General features: G+C 39.6%; 1 protein-coding gene across 1 annotated transcript in view; it reads right to left on the bottom strand.

Annotated features, from left to right (window-relative positions):
• The window catches only part of nlgn4xa (neuroligin 4 X-linked a), a 158,714-nt gene that overhangs the window by 24,639 nt on the left and 111,695 nt on the right, over positions 1 to 22,380 (bottom strand). Inside the window, exon 4 of the mRNA XM_051943089.1 lies at positions 2,865 to 3,050. Within this exon, the coding sequence (XP_051799049.1) occupies positions 2,865 to 3,050 (186 nt within the window). The remainder of the gene's footprint in view (positions 1 to 2,864; positions 3,051 to 22,380) is intronic.

The raw sequence follows: 22,380 nt of genomic DNA, 5'->3' as shown, positions 1-22,380 counted from the left end.
TGCCTAATCTTTTGGTGTGACGTCGTCTTTAATTCTTCAATTCTCCAACTTTTTTTTTTTTTTTAGATTTTTTTAATTTCTAACTTTAAATCTTCAATCTTATTCTCAGATTTTTATAGTTCCTTTGTTTTATATACATCCTAATCAAGCTAATCATTTAATTTATTATTGTCATTTTTACTATTATTTTATTTGTCTGCTCTCTTGCTAGATTGTTTGCATGTTTTGACTGTCAAAGCACCTTGTGAATGCTTTTCTATATAAATAAAGTGTTATTATTATGATGATGTCTGCTGGCTATTGCTTATGGAGTCACAGGAGTGCCAAATAAAAATATAAATAAATAAATAAATGTGGAAATATAAAGATAAATAAATAAATGTGGAAATATAAAGAGAAATAAATAAATGTGGAAATATAAAGAGAAAAAATAAATAAATGTGGAAATATAAATTTATTTATATAAATAAAAAGGAAAAGTTTCTCTTTGCTTTTACCTTTTCTGCTTTTTCCTTTTATTTATTTATTTATCTTTATATTTCCATATTTATTTATTTATTTATGTTTATATTTCCACATTTATTTATTTATGTATTTATTTATGTATTTATTTATTTATATTTTGATTTGGCACTCCTGTGACTCCATAATTGCTGGCAAAAAAAAAAACAAAAAGCAATGTAGTAATTTGCTAGTTTGAAACTACAGTAGTGCTGGCCTTGATGTCGAAGGTTTTAACCCCGATGTCTCATGTTCATTTGTCATCTTGCGTTATTTTTATTATTGCATTAAATCTCTTCAAAATAAGATGACATTGTTCATCAGGAATGCACGTCGTATATGTTTTGGGGCCTCTCAGTGCCATTCACGCAGCAGATCTACTTCATTCTTAAGCAAGAATGAAAGTTTTTTGATACAAGAAGCTTTTTTTTTTTTAGATGCAAATGAGACAAGAGGATGCTGATAATGTCTTGTTACTCTAGTTACAGACGTTACCAATGGGCTTGGACAGAATTTTCAACACTCACAACAAATTTGGTCTGATTATCGTTCAGGATTCATTCCAGTCTACTGTGTTCTGGGACTTTATGGATTAACTTTTCTCCTCAGCACCTGCATCTCTGCTCCTGGACTATTTAAAGAACTCACATTACAGAGTATTAATAACCTGGAAGATACACCAAGGTCCCTCCTGGTGCAGCTCAGTGGTTTGCTAACATTTTTGGCCCACCTTTACATATGACTGTAACTGTAAATCATCATAAGATTAACTCCAAGACACACATGTGATCGCCAGTGTTTCAAGATCCCAACAACCACCTGTGGTTGTTCCTAATAACTTCACAAGGACTTTATGGGGAAAAAAAGCTTAACAGCAAAACAAAACAACATGAATTTCTCCATTTCTCCATGCTGCATAATATATTGAATAAATAGTTTTAATAATTGCATAATTACTATTCTAACTACAGCTGCAAACAGCATTGATCGGGTTCTTGCATCCTTGCTGGTCAGTGAATCCACCAACTGGCCCTGCAACTGAGGGTCTATTTCAAGTTTGAGGCAGATTGGAGCATGTACAGGCTAGTTAGTCAGCATTTCTTGTGTCATGGTGAATTGACAACACCCTGAGACTTTGCGAAACATTTTGACAAATATTATTCACTCATGCCTGGTGTACATGCTGGACAAATTTGAGCTCTCTCTGGGTTGCCCTATTTGAGTTCATAGCGTCTGAAAATGTGCAAGAATTGGCCCAAAATATGTTACATAATTTAAAATGACCACTAAATTTAACTTGTATGGTAGCCTAGCCACGCTAGACCCATGCTCTGAAGACGCAAGGGTCTAGGCACGCTCGACAGCGAGGGAGGCGGGCTAAAAGGTTGTCTATCAAATCACTCTGCAGCAATTGGGTAGGTATACAACCAATCAGCGCAACGAATAGGCTGATGGAGTTCCTAGAGCGCCGGAAATCAGAGGATGCGGGAGTTCGGTGAAGCCTGATTTATACAGTCAATGGGTGAAGCTCAAGTATATTACAGACATGTTAACAGAAAGATTATTCAGAGTCGGTGCTAATGGAGCTCAACGACTGTTGTCGTTTTTGTTGTCGACCCTGGCAGAGAATTAAATTCGTTGCCGTGGGTTGTCTAGCGCGGCTAGGCTAGTTGTTTCCGGTTGTTTCTGTCAGAATCGTCGCGCCTCTGTCGTCACTTAGTTACGCCCGCCTTCTGACTCTACACTTCATGGTGATTGGTCCGGCCAGTTTTAGGAGAATCCAGCCTCGAGCCTTATGGAGGGTAACTAGACCCACCCTGGCAGAGAATTAAATTCGTTGCCGTGGGTTGTCTAGCGCGGCTAGGCTACTTGTATGGCACTTTGGCCAATAACTGTGAGCAGATCAGATGTTAGATATTTTGCTAAATACATCTTTCTTCTTCTCTTCGCTCTTCTTTAAACTAAAGCATAAAATATGTGATTTCAGAAAATAAATATCATGCAGAATTTCACAATAAAAGCAGAATCATAAAACACACAAAACGATGCTAAAAGAGACATAAAGGCCATACAAAACATATTCGACCATATTTGGTAACTACTTGTGTTTCCTTTTGGCTGAATATTTCTTCTCTGCAGCTAAATACAAAATATGTGAGTGAATCCAGACTGAAGTTGAGCCGTTCCCTTATTTGTCTGTCCCCAGTTCACATTTTATTTCAATGAAAATAACCCAACGCTCCAGGATTCACGGCTCTTCGGTGCATCAAAGCTTTATGGCAGATGCACATATATAGGAAAAAAAGAGGAAAAACCCTTGCGTGTGAACAAATGTTAGTGTGGTTGGGCTGTAAGACACGTACCTTCGGAGTAATGCGAGAGGGTGAGCAGGCTGACACATGATGCTCCAGCGCCTGAGCCAAAAATGGTCACTCTCTTTGGGTCTCCTTTGAAGGCCTGGATGTTTTCTTTGATCCACCTGAGAGCCTGAATTTGATCCAGCAGGCCGTAGTTGCCCTTGGCTGCCTGGTCTCCTGTGCTTAGAAACCCTGGATTGATGGAAACACAAAAATAGATCTCAGCTTTACTCCGGAAAGGTTTCTGGCACTGACTCAATGCAGATTGAGAGTTTAAAATAGATGCTGCTCATTTAATCTGTCGGTCCATTTTTTCTTTTCTGTTGTCTTAAACCCTAAAACATTCCCCACCTGCATTCTTCACTGTTTAAAAGTGGAGAAATTAAAGTGGAATTGTGGCTCTCAAATGAATTAATTTGGCTGATCTGCAGTATTTTATGAAAACAGAAGACTCTGCTTTCACTGCTTAATAGTTTCATTATTATATTTGAGATCCACTTAGCTTCTTTACACAGTTTTGTTTTTACTGAGAAAAAAAATACTGGAAGCCCTAACAAATATTATACTACTGAAAATAGCTACAGTCTGTATGACAAACTGAACCAAAACTGCTGAAAATAGTCCACAACAAATATATTTTTTGCCCCTCTTAGAAACACTAAAGTGGAAAACAGAGCCTTTAAATAGAAGAAGAAAAAATTCCACAGTTAAAAACTAACCTACTCATTGAAACATAACTGTTATTTCTTATACAGGCTGTTTTGTAGTCTGTAAAACAGATCACCTGGTATAAAGCCAATTAAACTGTTTCTTAGATAAACAAGAAAGAACACATTCCTCTGTAAACTTGTCATTATAGAGAGATCTCATGACCAAAAACTTCCAATAGTGGAAACTCAGAATTTACTAAAACTCAGCTGACACACTTCCAATTTAGAGACATATTTTGCAGTCTGACTGTTAGAACTGGTTTTAACATTTGTGCATATTGAGACACATCCTGTGATAAAATAAAATGCATTAAGTGAGAGTTCTCATTATATTGTTATCTGCATTCAACACAAACAGAAACTGAAGTCACAGAAGGTATGGAAACAGGTTCATTAAGTGAGAAAAGTGAGGCTGAGGAAAAGAGGTCTATTATATGAATGGGGGTTGTTTGTATGTCTTTCAACCAATCACTGTTAAGGCTGGGCGGCACTTAGTAGGATGCAGGATGCAAAGCCTCTGCCAAATGGGTGAAAAATGGTTGTTCAATTTGTGGACAAACATGGGGTCAAAATCTAAGAGAAATCTAATCTTTCCAGATCTGTGCAACCATTCACCAAATGAGCCTAGCGCATCAGTCTCCTTGCACGATCCAAATTTCCACAAAACTTGTGATTTTCAGCTTTTAAGTTACTAGTTCTAGCTTGTTGATGTGCTATGTTGCAGGTTGCCACTTGCAGGCTTATACTCAGTCTACATTTAAGTCAGACTGTCATGAGGCCAAAAATCAGGATGAATCAATGGGTGCTGGAGCAAAGTTATCAACGTTGCAACAGCTGTAGAGGATGCATGTTGAGTGTTTGTGATACCCATTTGACACTTCAAACACTCGAGAGGCAACAAAATGTATTGCAAATTAAAATTTACAAGACTATTTCAGTGCAACTTCCTGCAAAATTCAAGCAAAACGGGAGCAAAGCTGACCGAGTCCAAATGTTCACATGTTCTATATGATCGAGCATTATATGTTGCTGTGATCTGAATATTCAACATGTCATACGGGACACATAAATAAACTTGCAAGTTCTTCTAAAGCAAAACTAAGTTCTTCTTTATTGCATCTCCGCTCTCCTGCACTGGGAAAATCCACACGCATCTCCATTAAAATGCAGGACAATGAAAAATAATGAATTTGCACATCAGCTGTTTGCAAGCCACTCAGCAGTGCTGCTCCAAGCGTCAACACACAAACAGTCAAGTATGCAAAGCCCTTTGAATTTGATTTCATCCACGGCTCCAGAAATCGGCTGGCCGGTGGACACCCCTTCCAGTCGAGTGCCAGACCGACCGGCCTGGCAGCGAGCTCAACGTCCGAAACTTGTTGACAAATTAGCAAATGCGCCTAAACCCATTAAGTGGCTTTCTAAATGCTGCCATTGGGGGGAAACCGGTCCCTGCCTCCTTTGCCAGACTGGAGGAGCTCGACGGCCAAGCCTGGCAGTGACAGCCTGTCCCTGAGAGCAGACCAAGACCGAGGCAGTATAAATGACAAATGGGATGAGGACCGCTGGGTAAGAAAGGAGAGAAAAAAGAGGAGAGGTAGCCTGTGGCTCTTTGATAGAGAGCAGATCCGGTTTGTCATGGTGAGGTGGAGGGGATGATAGAGGGGATGGAGGGCAGGGGTGGGGGAGGATTACAAGGCCTCTGGCAGCCTCATGCACCCTGTAGGATGTCCACAGGCCCTGCTCTCCACTCCACCTTTCCCCTCCTCACCCTCTCATTGCTCTTCTCATCTCCCTCCATCGATATTTTCTCCCCTTTCCTCAAATCCGTCACTACAAAGGAGCCGGAGAGCGAAGCGTGCCTACCAGGGGCTCGGCAGGATGTGTTAAGATTAGTTAACGCTTCATTTCAAAGCACTATGTCCCCCCCAAAATAGACTGCATACGTAACTAAGCCTGCCGCCCGGAGACACATCATGGACCACATCTCAGAAACCTCTAACAAAATTCTAAATGCCAAATACACAGAAACACACATTATGCTGACATTTTTTGGCTACATATGCTTGTGCTAGTAGGACTGATGGCTAACCAGAATGATTAAAATCAGTATTTGAAAAAGTAAGGAGGGACTTGTAACTTACAGACAGTTCTAATTTACACAAGTGGTTATCTATTGTTGACAATTCTGCTTTTGTCTATTTAATTTGATGTGCCTCTATACTAGTGTCTGTCACTGGGAAGTCTTATTTTATTGTACAGCTATTGCATATACAGAATATCAATAGAAATTATTAGGCATTTTTCTCTGTCTAAAATGGGCTAATTAGCTAATTAGCAGTGTCTCCCAGTTTATACCTGCAATATGAAGGTCTGGAAAAGTCAAGCTAATTTTGACAGAGTATGTCTAATGCTCATATGTCACTTACTGCATTTTAAACCCACATCAGTTTTGTTTCAGACCTTTACATAGCACTTTGAAAGCAGCATGTCCGGTATAAAATGACCCCTTCCCTGGATGAAAATAAATATAGTTTTCATGTGTGCAATGGTTTGTCAAAAGTATTTAACACAGTGGATCATTCATAAACTAATTAAATAATTGTGGATGATAATCAATCAGGCATCCTTGAAGTTCCAAAAAGGGGTGCCACAGCTCTCAGTATTAGCTACTTCACATTATACATGACCCAGGATCAGGGGTTAACAACTGTTCTGTTTGATATTATGCTGATGACACACTCATTTATTCACCAGCACCTTCTCCTGACATAGCCTTGTCTGATTTATAGTCACTTTATAGTTATTTAATCTACAAAGAAATCAAGTGGTTCCCAAATGAAAAAATCACCTTTATGTTTTATGATTGTTACAATAACTGGAGCTAAACTTGAAAAGGAATCATGTTGACAGTGCCTATATATCTGGGTAGATGATAAATTATCTTTTTGAAACACATATTGACAAACTGATGACAAACTTCAAATTGTGCACCTTTTTTTTCGTGAAATCTTTCAGCACTAGGTTGCAGATTATAGGGGTCATTTTTATTTACTTATTTTTGTCAGTGCTTGACTATGCAGATGCAATTTGCATACATGCTAATGGCCACATCATATACGAGTGTATTTAAGAATCGGAAATATGAGTAACTGTACCACTTCACAACATTGGATTTCTTTGTAGATTCCATTTATGAATATGGAGAATATTGGAGTATGCTCTTCATGGGCTAAAAAGGCCTTAAGACTTATTAGGCTAGACAAGTTTTTACCTTTGAAACTGCTTTGGTATCTTCCTAAATGTGTTTATCCAACAGAATGCTCTTTCTTATCATTCTTGTTTTGTTTTTGTTTTTTTATCTCTGAGTAAATGGTGGATTTTAATCAATGCTGAGCCATCAAATAGCAACTGGTGATTGGATAGTGGATCCTGAGTCGTCTTATAGTTTGAGATGTGTAACAGATTCCAAGGGACACCAGAAGCACTCCAATTGTCTTTTTTCTCTATATTTTAGCTAGCCTAGCCGCACTAGACAACCCACGGCAACGAATTTAATTCTCTGCCAGGGTGGGTCTAGTTACCCTCCATAAGGCTCGAGGTTGGATGCTCCTAAAACTGGCCGGACAAATCACCATGAAGTGTAGAGTCAGAAGGCGGGCGTAACTAAGTGACGACAGAGGCGCGACGATTCTGACAGAAACAACCGGCGCACAGTAAACAGTTATCTTTCGACTCGGCTTTGGCCACAGCCCTTAAAGATTTGAAGCTAAAATTCAACTTGAAAGATAAACAAAGGACGGCACTAAAGTGTTTCATTGAGAAGAAAGACGTATTTGGACTTATGCCGACGGGATATGGCAAATCCTTAATATACCAGTTGGCTCCGCTGGTTGGGAAGCTAATGGGACTTAGCCACAATCCACCGGCGCTCTAGGAACTCCGTCAGCCTATTCGTTGCACTGATTGGTTGTGTACCTACCCAATTGCTACAGAGTGATTTGATAGACAACCTTTTAGCCCGCCTCCCTCCCTGTTGAGCGTTCCTAGACCCTTGTGCCTTCAGAAACATGGGTGTAGCGTGGCTAGGCTATATTTTAGCAGTATTACAACAGGAATACCACTTATGGAATATCATCATGAATCATGTATGTGTTACACAAAATGTGCATAAATAACATTTAAAAAAATTAATTTAAAGGTTTTCTGTAACTGTTAGAAGACTTCCACAATGACTTGTACCGTATTTTCACGACTATAAGGCGCACATAAAAGTCTTAGATTTTCTTCAAATTGTGCGGCGCGCCCTATGGTGCAGTGCGTCCTGTGTGTGTTGTTGTAAGGCGGACGTAGACCAGGTGGTTTTTTCCACGCATCACCATCGCTGTTGATCTGTGACTCTATGCGTGCCCATCTCACAGCCGATGTGAAAAAAAACAAGTGAAGCAAATGAACTCTCAGCTTGCTGTCATTCCGGGAGGCCTGACAAAGGAACTCCAACCGCTGGACATCGGTGTGAACCGGCCGTTCAAAGTAAGGCTGCGAGCGGCGTGGGAGCGATGGATGACCGATGGAGACCACAGTTTCACTAAGAGTGGAAGGCAGCGCCGGGCGAGTTACGCCACAATTTGCGAATGGATTGTAGATGCTTGGGCTAACGTGTCTGCTGGCACTGTTGTTCGAGCTTTCGCAAAAGCCGGCATCATTTCCGAGGCGCCGCACGGCACGGAAAGTGACTCTGACAGTGAAGAAAGTGAACCTGGCATGTTTGATGGAGGTTTAGCGCAGCTGTTCAATTCAGAAACAGAGGATGAGGACTTCCATGGGTTTGATTGATGACGATTACCGGTAAAAAAAAAATGTGAATACCAAACTCAGTTTTGCTCCCGCTCTATTTTTAAATACGCACACTTGTGTGCTTGTTTTATCTGTGTTTTACCATGCCCGCGCCTATTGATGATTAAAAAATGTTAGTACTTTGTAATCAATACTTAAATAAAGCACAACCAAACTCAGTTTTGCTCCCGCTCTATTTTTAAATACGCACACTTGTATGCTTGTGTGTGTGTTGTTGTTGTAAGGCCGACGTAGTAGAGGACACCATGAGAACGTTAAAGGGGGAAGTGTGGGCGTGGATTGTATATAAAACCCTCGCCATATAATCAGGTGCGCCTTATGTGTGTTTTAAATACAGTAATGGCACACATAACTGAGACTGCGCCTTTTGGTACAGTGCGCCTTTTGGTCGTGAAAATACGGTATATAAACAGCATAAGGTTTATGTCTGGTTTGATAGTATGCATACACAGATCTGAAATTAGATTTAGAAAATATATTATTGCACACTGACTATACTGGACAAAAATGGGATGTTTGGCAACGCTTCACACACAGTAATTCTGAAATCAAACTTGCAAATGACTCAAGTCCGTGTTCACTTCCTTAGTGAGAAATGAAATGCTGTGTGGTTCACAGTGGTGCTCTGGTTCATTATTTCAAGAACAATGTCAGTATTTCAAATGTAGGAGAGAGGGAAAAAAGAAAAATCATTTAATATTATACTGCCTACAAATCCTGTGGCCATTTCCTGTCTTTGTCTTTCTATCAGAGAGTCACCACTGAAATAAGGGAACAAGGAGAGCTGTCAATCCTGAAATGGAAAAACATTCTAATGGTGCACATTTAACTCAGGGTGAATTAGGTGGAGAAAACGCTGCCTACTGACATGGAATTCAAATGATGTCAACTTTCGCAGTTTTACTTGACAGGCATATTTGATAAGTGCTTGGCTAGTGTAATGCAGTAGCAATACTTGGGAAATGGTGGAGAAGGAAAAGTTTCTGAGCATGAAATTGGAAAATAAAAGGATGTTTCTCAAATAATTTAAAATCTGACGTTCGGAATTTGGATTTATTGCAGTTTGTGAATTTGTCTGAAGTCACAAACTAATTATAAATCCTGCTTAGTTCAATAAATGATCACGTCAAGTTAAATAACTACATATCATTTAGTCTGAATGCTTTTGTGTCACATTTGACCTTTTTACCACAAAGCTTCTCTTGTTCCTTGTCGCCTGAAATAGAAACAAATATTGTCTGCATACATATAGATTCTGCAATTGTGTATGAATTCAGTAAAGAGAAAATGAAACACCAAAATAATATTTGTTGTTCCTGTGCAGCACTGGTTCCCCTTGGCAGGGTTTGCTGCTTTGGGCTTTCCACAATAAACAATAAACACCAAATCCATCTTAAAGAATTCAGTTTGTATAAAGAAAGAAAATGATAACATACAATACTATGGACTCACTTGTCTGTCACATAAATTTTGAAGAAGCAAAAGAAGACGTTGTTTGTCAAAAAATACATTACAGCACTGTGAAATTCGCAGGAACTTTTTGCTTGTTTGTACTTTTACTAGTCCTTTTAACATCATCCCTAAACAATACACGGTCCATCTTTCTCATTTTGTTCCACCCAGAGACAGGAAGTAGAAATTAACCTGCAGTTTTTGCAACAGCCAGCAGAGGGTGACTCCTTCGTGGTCTGCTTGTATCGAAGTCTATAAGAAATGAGACTACTTCTCCCTTTATCTCGTACCTCAGTCAACATTTTCCTCATGAGCTAACAATCTCAACCACTAATTGTAAGACTTTTTGAATACAGCATGACATTCATTTTGTTAATTATGTCCCATTTAAAAGAAAACAGATGACAAAGTAGAATATGTTTTCAATGCGACTGTAAGTACTAAAGATGGATGTAGCAACCATGATGTCACCCATTGGTTTGTGGACTACCATTGTAAAGACCCACCATCGCAGCCTTTTGAAACTAAGTGCTCTGTCAACCACTATTTTACTGTAGTTTACACAATAAACATCAAACTGCATTCAAAAAACCTAAAACTAGGAAATGAGACCATTAACAAATCAGAAATGCAACCTGAGGCAGCAAATTAGGTGATAATTAGGGGATTTTTTTCTCATTCTCTAGATTGGGACTTACTACAGGAGTCGCCCCCTGCTGGCTGTTAGAAAGAATGCACTTCTACTTGAGCTTCACTGTGTCAAACCCAGAGGTTAAATCCGCCTTTTAAATACAGTCTAAGGTTTGAGCAGTAAAGACTGCGAGCATCTGCTGTGCACCAAAATACATTACTTCAATACAGCATTTCAAAATAACTAACGGGAAGAGGAACATCTGTGTTTCTGATTTCTAAATACCCTGGTTGCTATAATACCTCTGCCAAAGCCTATTTTGGCCTCTAATTTTTTTTGCCTGGGCTTAAAAGAGACATGACGTAATGGCTGTTATATTTATAGCCAATGAAATGTCCCCTTTTTTTCTCTTCCCGTGTCTCCTGATAAGGTTTTTGATGTGTTGTCAGTGACAATGTGATCTCTCAGCTGAGCCCAGAGGAAGCCCGTCGTCATCATCATCATGATCCTCATCATCATCAGCTCCCACTACTGTGGGCATTAATCCGTCTCCTCCCCTTATGCGTGTTAATGCTGCCTTGATGGACTTGGAGCTTAATGTAGGTCAGTCGTGACAAAGCACAGAGTGGACACAACCAACATCACTGAGGCAGGACGTCTAATGGAGAACCTCACTGACTGTTTTTAGCTGTTTTCAGTGATGGGAAAAAGTGATATTTTTGGCCTAATAGAACATTTTGATGGATTTACTAAGGCAGAGGTTCTCAAGCGTCTGTTAAACCACACTTCAAAAGCAATGTCTGATTTTCATTGGTTCATTTTCCTAGAATGTTTTTATTTATTATTACTTTTGTCACATTCACATTGTTCCTGACCATTGTAGGTTTTTCTTTCATTAACCAAGGCGCACCAACAATTTTGTCCACGCGTGTAACTGACAGTAGCAAGTGGAATCACCATCACAATCTGTCCATGACCGATGTCACGGCCCCTGGTCGCCATTTCTGTTCATTTTGGTGGTGGATTCTTTGTGGTATCTATGTGGGAGATGTTTTTGTAGACTTTAGATTACACCTGACTGAAGAGCAGCTCCAAATGTCTCCAATTTTGGCTGATTACCTTGCCTTGTTCTTGCTCCAGCCTACCTTCCTAGTTGATTTGACCACCACCTAGTGCCCTCCACCAATCACACCGTAGTAATCTGGCTTTGACTGAACATGAGAAGCTCACCTCTGTGTCTATTGTGCTTTATGTAGACATGTAGCTCTTGCTAACAGCTTTAGAACTCTATACTAGCAGCTGCTTGCTGTCTTGTGTTTTCTGCAGCCACCAAGAATGGTATCCAGTTGTTAATTGCTTTTTGTTAGTTATATTAGCAGCAGGGCAGTTGCTCTTATGTTGATAAGTTTGGGTAAGGACCTGTATAATGAAGAGAACATAGAACAGGACGAAGTCAAACACCAGGAAGTACCAAGAAAGGAGGGATATCAAAGAAATGAAATGAAGAATAATGATAAAGAGAATTACGAGGAGGAAGAAGAGAAAGTAGAGGTGGATACAGCTGGTCAAGACAAAGGAACGAATTGGAGAGCAGAAATGTTGGACGGCCGTGAACATTGACCAGTTGCAGTGCCTTTTTTGGCTGCCCATAGAGCCAATCAGGCATTTCTTTCTCTTGATTCCCAAAGGATTGATTCCCAGCCATTCAGAATTCCACTTAGGGAAATCAAGATTTCATGCCTGGAAGATGTGGATGCTAAACCTACACTGTGGAAAACAACACGTCTTGTGGGGCACAAAGAGAATGTATTCTGTAAAATTTTGTTGATTTCTTGTTGGAAAAAAAAAAACCCATATTATTAATTTTATGTCACTAAGCAATAAATTGCTTTCCCAAACCAAAAGCACATATTTTTATGTTCTTCCCTTTTCTCTAGCAAAGCTGGGATGTCATGATTTGTATTTATTCAACACAAGACATCTCAAGGAACTTTGTACTGTAAGGTTAAGACTGCTGCATATCCCACTGTGTCTAAATTTTATGCATATTCCATCACTGAACTATTCGTCTGGGATGTCACACACTGAAGTCACCCCAAATAGAAATCTGTGACAGAATGCTTTAACACAAAAGATGATGGTTGCATGACATGTCTTGAAATACAATGCCAGTGTAAGTTGCTGCATTACATTATGCCCCCGTGTCTATAGAAATTACACTTATAGCTTTGTTCCCACATAACCTCAACCCCAAGAATCTGTCAAAAATACATTACAGCACTGTGAAATTCACTTCCTTCTTGGGGTCGATTATAAAAAGGGCTTTGCTCAAGGGCCCAACAATGCCAGCATGGCAACACTGAGTTTTGAACTTCCGATCTTTGCATTTCAGTGGGAAAATGTGTTATTATTGCATGTAGCAGAGCAATGGTGATGGTGCAGCTGGAAGAAAATGGGGAAAAAACAACAAAAAAGAGAAAATATGTATAGTTTCTCTTTAAGTGAAGCATCAGCAGCTAAAATGATACGATACTAGCACTGGATTTCCATTACATTACATTATTCCAAAACTAAAAACACCACTGGGTGAGATCTAAAATCCATATGGGCAGATATAACAAGTTGATGAAACGTTGGCATTTTGGAGACACCAGAGATTTCCACCTGACAACAAAAATGTGTTCAATGTGGAGTCGACTTAATCTGCACAGAACATCTGAGCTGAAATTTAAAACACTCCCCTCCGAAAATACCATCAGAGTGTTATCAAAATACCACAGCACGTTTAATGTTAAAAAAGAAAAAAGTAGCGCTGGCGAGAGTGATGGGAATGGCGGGGAATGAAATGGCATCCGTGGACAGACGGCGACCCAGCAGAATGCCAAATGCCTGAGCTTTGAGCACAAAGCGTTCACAGGCCAGTGAGTCATTGCGTGTGTTTAATTTGATTACATCAGTCACACAGAAACGTCTCTTATAGTTGTTCACATTTGATGTAGTCGGTGTAATTTCACCGCACGAAAAAATGTCTGTCTTAAAGCAACACCCCAAATGATCCTTTTTTTAAAATTATTTTGCTGCAGAGATCCCTTCATAACATGTTTCCAATGTATGTGAGGCCCTAAATCCACAGCATCTGACTTTATTGTTCATCTACAGTCCAGGGACACACAAAAGCAGTGAAATTTGAACCGAAAAGACAGCAAAACCTCCTTTTCACCCCTGCTACACATAGTGTTACCTTTATGCACTTCCTATCACTTACATAGGGCCTACATTAGGTTGGAAAAAATGTCCTCATTTTCACTTTTTCCAAGACAAAAATTTGTATGTGATTTAACACACATAGTGGAATCTTTTTAAAGTCCACCCCCAAGCATTAATTAAATCCCTAAAAACTCATCGCTGTGTATCAAAGTTGCATATTTCAACGTTTTTCCCATAAAATGAACCTTTTCTGCAGTAAAATGGCCTCTGTGTGACTCTGCATGTATCGACAAACAACGATATGCAATCTGGTGCAGCTCAAGCACACCAGCTCACCTACAACTCAAACACTGTATTACTACACAATGACATCAGTCAGGCACACGTGTTTGAGCCAGAAACTGGTTCTGAAGAACAATAACGTTACAGAAAGTCCCATTTTGCAGGTTTTTGTACATCAGTACTCAGTTTTAAGGTGGAAATGGTCAGCCATGGTAGACATTTATCACCATAAACACAATAGGGATACGATAACAAGGTAAGAAACTCAATTTTCATTAGAGGAGCTTGTAAAAGAAATCAGCTGGTACGCCAATGCAAATTAGATCCAGTTTCATTATAGAAAAACAAGGTTTCTGACAACTACCTTAATCCAGTTACGGAAAGCCGCTAACTCACGTCATTTACATTTTCTTCAGACACTTGACTGTTCTGCTATCTGGTAGGTAATGAAGTTAGACAGGTTCCTCTGGATATTTCTGAAAAGCTAGGTGTCACTTTAAAGCTTTTACGTGATATAAGGCAAAGGAAACGGTCATGGAATTAGACTGTAGCTGAGGTTTGTTGCCTTCATGTACAACTGGTTGACATCAGAAAAGATGTCTGGAGAATTTGGAGCTCTCTACTGTGTTTGGGTAGCCTAGCTGCACTAAACCCATGTTCTAAAGGCACAAGGGTCTAGGGGCCCTCGACAGGGAGGGAGGCGGGCTAAAAGGTTGTCTTTCAAATCACTCTGCAGCAATTGGGTAGGTATACAACCAATCAGCGCAACGAATAGGCTGACGTAGTTCCTAGAGCGCCGGCGGATTGTGGCTAAGTCCCATTAGCTTCCCAACCAGCGGAGCCAACTGGTATATTAAGGATTTGCCATATCCCGCCGGCATAAGTCCAAATACGTCTTTCTTCTCAATGAAACACTTCAGTGCTGTCCTTTGTTTATCTTTCAAGTTGAATTTTAGCTTCAAATCTTTAAGGGCTGTGGCCAAAGCCGAGTCGAAAGATAACTGTTTATTGTGCGCCGGTTGTTTCTGTCAGAATCGTCGCGCCTCTGTCGTCACTTAGTTAAGCCCGCCTTCTGACTCTACACTTCATGGTGATTCATCCGGCCAGTTTTAGGAGAATCCAGCCTCGAGCCTTATGGAGGGTAACTGGACCCACCCTGGCAGAGAATTAAATTCGTTGCCGTGGGTTGTCTAGCGCGGCTAGGCTAGTATTTGGGTGCCATCTATGGAATTCATCTACAAACCAAAGTACCCTCAAAGTCCTGCAACAATAGCTTCAGTTACTTTAATGTTGCATTCTCAAGGTGTTGATGGTGGAGAATCTTCGTGCAAATTTCAAAACAAGCATCAAAACACAAATGGACATGGAAGACATTAGCTGATCTCTGGAAATTCTTCTAAATGGCACTAAAATTTCCAAACTAGGAGATTCCTCTGAAGACCTATTTGGCAAATTGGGAAAACTTTTACAAGAACAAAGGAAAAAATGGGTAGAGAAGATAATTGAAAGATATCCTAAATGAGGTATTGTAGAGAAAACGTTGAAATTTGTGCATATGCACCATTCGCAACATTGCACATCTTGGCTAATTTACACTTTGTCTCTAAATGGATCCTAGACAGCATAGCAATCTGACATGAAGAAGAAATTAGGCTTGAAACTGTCAGTCAGTAACTAAGGTGACTGTCCTCGCTTGACTAGTGTCTTACTTTGGGAAAAGGATTATTTTAATCACATAAATTGATTAAAGAAAATGTTTTCAAGCCAAAAAGATGCTGCAGAGGGTATTTTCGAAGACACAGTTAGGGGGGAAAATATAACCTGGCAATAGCCAGATTAATAATTGTGTAGTACTTGATAGTACTCCACAATATCAATCTGGAACCGCTCCATGGAAATCCGTTCGGAGGAAAGAGACACGGATTGGACAATGCAACAGTATGTCCCGCCTCTGACAGGTTTGTTTTTAGCCAATCGCGGGATCTTCACAACGAGCGGAGCCAATTGGTAGATTAAACTCTTACCAAAACCCGTAGGTAAAAAAGCACAAACATCTTTACCATCCAGAAATGTGCAAAGCGCCTCTCGTTGTTCTTCCTTCAAAGAAGCGATAGGAGATTCAGCTAAAACTGACTTAATAGCAGCATCTACATGATCGTTGTCCTCCGTTGCCATGTTTGTTTTGATCTACTGGCGCTTGGTGTCGTCTTCACACCCGGATATCCCGCCCCACACACGAATACTGCTGCGTGATTGGCCCGAACCAACTTGGTTCTGTACGAACAGTGAATGTGGGAGCGGAGCAAGATGGTTTCTTGAGAGATTTGTGAACTCACAAATATCGCGAGAAATCAACTTGCTGGCAAGGTTAGAAAAAATATGCACTACTGTTCAAAAGTTTGGGGTCAACCAGGCATTTTCATGTTTTCCATGAGAACTCACACTTTTATTCACGTGCTAACATAATTGCACAAGGGTTTTCTCATCATCAATTAGTCTTTCAACACAATTAGTTCACACAATATACCATTAGAACACAGGAGTGATGGTTGGTGGGAATTGGCCTTTGTACCCCTATGCAGATATTCCATTAAAAATCAGTCATTTCCAGCTCAAATACTCATTTAACACATTAACAATGTTGAGATTGTATTGCTGATTCATTTAATGTTATGTTCATTGAAACATATTGCTGTTCTTTCAAAAATAAGGACATTTCTAACTGACTCCAAACTTTTGAATGGCAGTGTGTATGCACTCATACATAGTATGAGAAAGTAGCTCAACTGTATCTCAAACCAAACTAATTCATCTCTACTGATTCTCAGTTGTGTTTTTACTTAACATTTTGGATAAATAAGAATGCCTATTCCCTTCCATTGCTGTTAAGCCAATATTTGAAGTCGATTTGTTCAGATAAACAGCTGGTGGAGCTAATTATCCATCTGGGTCCCATTAATCCTCCAAACCTCAAACCTCAAAAAAAAACTTGAAAAAACAAAATCAAAAAACAACTTCCTTAAGCTCAGATTTAATTCCTACAAAATATACATTGCAGTTTCAGTAAAGATTCCTCATTTTGTGGTCCCAACTTCTTTTGAACTTCTTGCTCCTGTCACATTTTTACCCACTGTAGGTTCAGTTTTTTTTTACCACAATATAAAGTCCTGCACCTCTATGAAAGCAGAACAACAAAGGCTAGAATAACTCAAGAATGCCTTCTCTTCTAATGCCGTAAACTATTGAAAAAAAGATGCATTCCTTGGGCTATTTTACAAAAAGATAAAACCTAGAAAGAACACATACAACATTTTTCTAAGTGTTACAGATGCTTCAAAAAAAATTGGAGCTCCAATTTTTAACAATTTACATTTTTAATTCGTTTGCATATTCGTCTCTATTGTATGAACACAGCGTGCAGTTAAGTCAAAAAGCCCTTAAATATTTGTCATCTGACTGTTGGACACAGATTTGCTACTTACAGTTTCCCGCTTTTGCTAAGAAGCGCAAAATTGTATATTAACAGTTATTTTTCTGTCAATTTTTTAAAATAGAGACGCCTATGATAGTGATTTTAATAAAATATTACATTTCTTAACCTTAAAGTTGGTTAATTAGTAGCAGATGAGTCGTTCAAGGGCTGTCAGAAAGTTGAAAATCTGACAGCTGTATCTCTTTTTATAGTTTCTGGCTCTGATAAAAGTCATTTTGGGGATTTTTTTCAATAAAAACATTTCTTTAAAACCTGCCAGGTGGTTTTGGGGTTCAGAGGGTTAAGTAATTTCAGAAGTGGAGGATGCACAGAGATGATGTAACTGACAGAGTTAAAAAGTCAAACAGTACCTAAAAAAAAGTACAACACAAGCACGACCTTTCTGTTTTGTTTCACGTATTACTTTGAAGGTTGCAGTTTCATTGTCACCAAACACAGATGTGATGTTTATAAGTTGATGCTGAAGTCTGTTTCTGTTTGCACTTTGGTGCATTCTGCTTTTATTGCAACTTAAATATATATTTTTAGAACCTTTTGTGCTTCCATGCAGAGTTTTCAAAAGAACAGATGGATGAAATTTTCCTATTCGGGCACATTTTCTTAAAATTACCTGCAAGATCAGAACAATTTAATTGGACAATTTTGTCAAATGAGAGGCTTCCACATTCACCCAAGAACTCTTTCTGACTAAAACAGAAAGTCCACCAAAACTTGCAGACTTTTATAGAACTTCAGGCGATTTAAAAAGGGCATAGACACATTCTTCTGCTTGGCAATAGCGATCGCTAATGTGAGATATTATCATTCTGGCATAAAAGTTCAGGCAAACATCCTCCAAGTGCACATTCACAGTCAGTGGTGAATTCATTGAACACGGAGCAGCCAAGAGTTGACACTGGAGAATGGTCTGACTCCACTTCATTGTTATTCTCATATGTGGAATGAATATAGGAGAATTGCTCTAATCACGACTGTCTGGGTGTTGCTAAGCCCAAAATTTAGCAACCGGGCGGAGCGAAAATAGTATCGGTTGTCTTGGTGGAACATATGCTCCAATTCAAATCTTCAGTCATATTTGATTTTTCCAGCGTGCAAGTTGCTGCTTTGAGGTTATTGAGGAAATTTTGAAAATAGTAATATGCAGATAGTGGACTGCGTGAATTATGCTGCAGAAATCTCACAATTATACCCAAAATCTGCATCCGGTGAGTCAAAAACAGAAGGTCGTATCCCTAAAAATAAAGAGAAGCCAGCACTAATTTGCACATTGTCACTTCATCTATCATTTTAATATAGCAGGGAGGCAAAAAAAAAAAAAAAGAAAGAAGAAGAGCTCTTTTATTATTCTACAGAGAGCAACAGAGCACACTGACAACATAACAGTGACAGTAGTTAACTGTGTTCTTTGTCCAGAAGATAATCTCTCCCGCGGCTCGCAGATGAAATGTTAATTATCAAAGGGAATGATGGGAGGGGAAATGGTTTGGGATAAGCTCAGCAAGGTCAGCTGAGCACAAACCACAGTCACATTCAAGACTCCTGCGTGTCATATAGGAATTCACCCATGAGCCCGGGTCGAACCGGCTTTGAGCGCAATCACAGGGACGAGGAGAAGGTGAAGGGGAAGGAAGTCTGGGCGAGTTTTCTCTGCGGCCTGTAATTAGCGAAGAAGCATTAAAGCCCACGTGGGGGATGCCTGGTGTTAAACATAACCTCCCCTGACTGACAGTACAGCAGTGAAACAAACACACCACAGCTGTCAGAGCGCGTCAGGATTTCGGATGACAGCGGAGTAAAATCTCAGAATGACATTAAAATAATGACTGGAAAAGAGAAATGCGGACCTTCTCATTTTTCTTTTCCCTTTTTTTCACCTAAGCTGCAGCTTAGCTGTGGTTGACTAGGCTACATCTTGTCTCCAGACTAGACATATTTGAGGGCATTTTAAAGGATAACACCAGTGTCATCTTTTTCCTAATAGAGGTGAGAATATTTCCCCACACACACTACTGCAGCAAGTTCCCCTTACATCCCTAAAGTCCTGCAAATCCATTAAAACCAGCTTGTAGTGACACAGTGCTTCCTCAAATAATGTCATCGATCATGTTCAACAGCACATGATCTCCAGTATTGTCTTGCTGCGGCTTTATTATGCAGCTAATCACCAGTTTAATGGCACGATTTTTACTTTGTCCATTACCCCTGGTGGATGTTAGGAGGCAAAACAAACGCAGTGATGTCTGCACATGCACTCAGAGTTCTGTGTAATCAAAAGAAAATGCATCTTAAAGTCAGTGAAAATACATCTGTCCTCACCTTTCTAGCGCCTGTTCACATTCTTTCATTAATCTTTCCATGGAAATGTTCCTGGTTTCTGCTGACAACGTTCTAAATCAATTTCTGAGGTTGAAGCCTATGTGGCATTAAACAACTCCCCATCATTGTCTTTCAGGCCTTCAAAAACTGCACTTGGCCGGACGAATCACCATGAAGTGTAGAGTCAGAAGGCGGGCGTAACTAAGTGATGACAGAGGCGCGACGATTCTGACAGAAACAACCGGCGCACAATAAACAGTAATCTTTCGACTCGGCTTTGGCCACAGCCCTTAAAGATTTGAAGCTAAAATTCAACTTGAAAGATAAACAAAGGACGGCACTGAAGTGTTTCATTGAGAAGAAAGACGTATTTGGACTTATGCCGACGGGATATGGCAAATCCTTAATATACCAGTTGGCTCCGCTGGTTGGGAAGCTAATGGGACTTAGCCACAATCCGACGGCGCTCCAGGAACTACGTCAGCCTATTCGTTGCACTGATTGGTTGTATACCTACCCAATTGCTGCAGAGTGATTTGAAAGACAACCTTTTAGCCCGCCTCCCTCCCTGTCGAGCGGTCCTAGACCCTTGTGCCTTCAGAACATGGGTCTCGCGCGGCTAGGCTAGCAAAAAGCAAAAGAAATGAAAGACACAGTAGAGATGTAGATTTATGGCATTTTAACATTTAATAGCTAGGCAGAAAATGTATTGTAGATAACTATAATTCAGTTCTTCCAAAGCAAAAAGAAAACATTCACAGTGTCCCCGTTTGGGCTAAGCAGCGCCTTTGTTGGATGCACTTCACTGTAATCGATTCAGGCTAAACTTCTTGCCAAACAACTCTGCTTTTTATGTATTTATTTCCCCAGGGCTCCCTGATGATTTCACCTCAGTGGCCTCATTGGAATAACTGCATTTGTTTGTTTTTAATGCTTTGTTATATGAAAACCACCATAATTACCAGTTTCTATCATCATCCGTTCCATCGCTACCTCATGGACACAACATTATACGGACATAGCACAGGATATCTGGAGATTGTTGCCCACTGTGTTTGGTTGATAAAGTATGTACAAATCAAAGCACCTCCAAAGTTTACAACGACAACTTCACCTCTTCACACAGATGTTCTTCATAAAAAGTGTTTTAAGCACCATTTGAACCTCATGGTCTTGGATGGACAACAATTTCACATACACCCTTGTACGCAAACCTACATGTATAGCATGTGTGGATCTCCTCCATCTGGAATTTGCCTCAAGTACATTACAATTTCTTCTGGGTTCCTAGAAGATCAGCTCACAGGTTCAAACTTAAACTGTGTAGATGTATAAAAGAGGCTAGTTTAGCATTATGCCTTCTAAGAAAATATTCTACAAAACTGGTTCCCTCCCTAGAAGGACATCATGCATTATTGGTCCTGTTTTTTCAATGTAATTCTCCATGTGTATATTCCAGAAAACTGAACAGTAAACAGGTATAAATTTAACTTACTTTCAATGGTTTTGCATCCATCTGTCGAGAAATGCATGTCATTGAACATTGGTGTTCCAATGAACACTAAGACGGTTAGGAACAAGTAAGTCTATAAAATTGTAAGAGAAACATTTTTCAACATTTAGCTAACCCTAAATTCTGTTTTCCATACATTTCCTCTTCAGCATAGCCATCAGATCCCCTCATTACCAGAAACAGAATTAAGACATGACCTTAATTGCAGCTGCAGCCCTGCTTGAGCTCTCTATATCAATTGTAAAAACATATCTAATGTCATTTTTACAGCGATGAAAACTACTGATTATTGCAATGAAATAGTGCTGAAGTTTCTGATTGTCACAGATATACTGAGGAGTTTTCATGAAGTTAAAAAGAAAGCAGAGATTCTAGTCAAGGTCATGCTGGATCAGATTTGTTAATGAACAGGCAGCTAACAATAGACTGAAAGGTTGATTGGAAAAAGAAGCTGTGACAGCAGCTTGAATTGAGTCATCAACACTTTATTCTGTGATTTTTTTTCTGTCTCAGTAGATCCAGAGAAACACAGATGCTGCCCTCCTTAATTATTTGGGGACATTTTTGAAGTGACGTACATGTGTTGTCCGGGTTCTTTCTCAGATTTTTCAGCGAGGAAGCCTTTGATGAGCTGTGACTTGTATCCCAATAACAAGGCACAAGTCTTCTCCTTTGTTGTTTACTTTGACAGCGAGAGAAGTCTGTTTCACGGCATCAAAGGGAACAACAGAGAGTTCATTTGCAGATTCAGTACGAGCCAGCTTTGGGTAGAGAAATCTATCTGGGGGAAGGATGAAGTTCTCTTAGAAAATGGACCGCAATGAAACAAAATGGCTCAAAAATGTTCCCTGCACTTTAATCTTCTATCTTTACCCTGACTTATAGAGGGTTCTTGCACCACAATCCTGTTTTGACACTTGGATTGATGTTATCCTAAGTGCTTCAGTGGGAGGTAAGTCTCTCTCTTTTTTTTTTTAGCTTTTTGAAGATGTTTCACCTGTCGTCCAAGAGGCTTTTTCAGTTCAAACCCTATAAAGCCTTTAGGTTGAGAGATCTTCAAG

Source organism: Acanthochromis polyacanthus, chromosome 22, assembly GCF_021347895.1.
Source record: "Acanthochromis polyacanthus isolate Apoly-LR-REF ecotype Palm Island chromosome 22, KAUST_Apoly_ChrSc, whole genome shotgun sequence".
Lineage (NCBI taxonomy): Eukaryota > Metazoa > Chordata > Actinopteri > Pomacentridae > Acanthochromis > Acanthochromis polyacanthus.
Note: the sequence above shows the minus strand (reverse complement) of the source record. Positions and strands in the feature narration are given on the sequence as shown.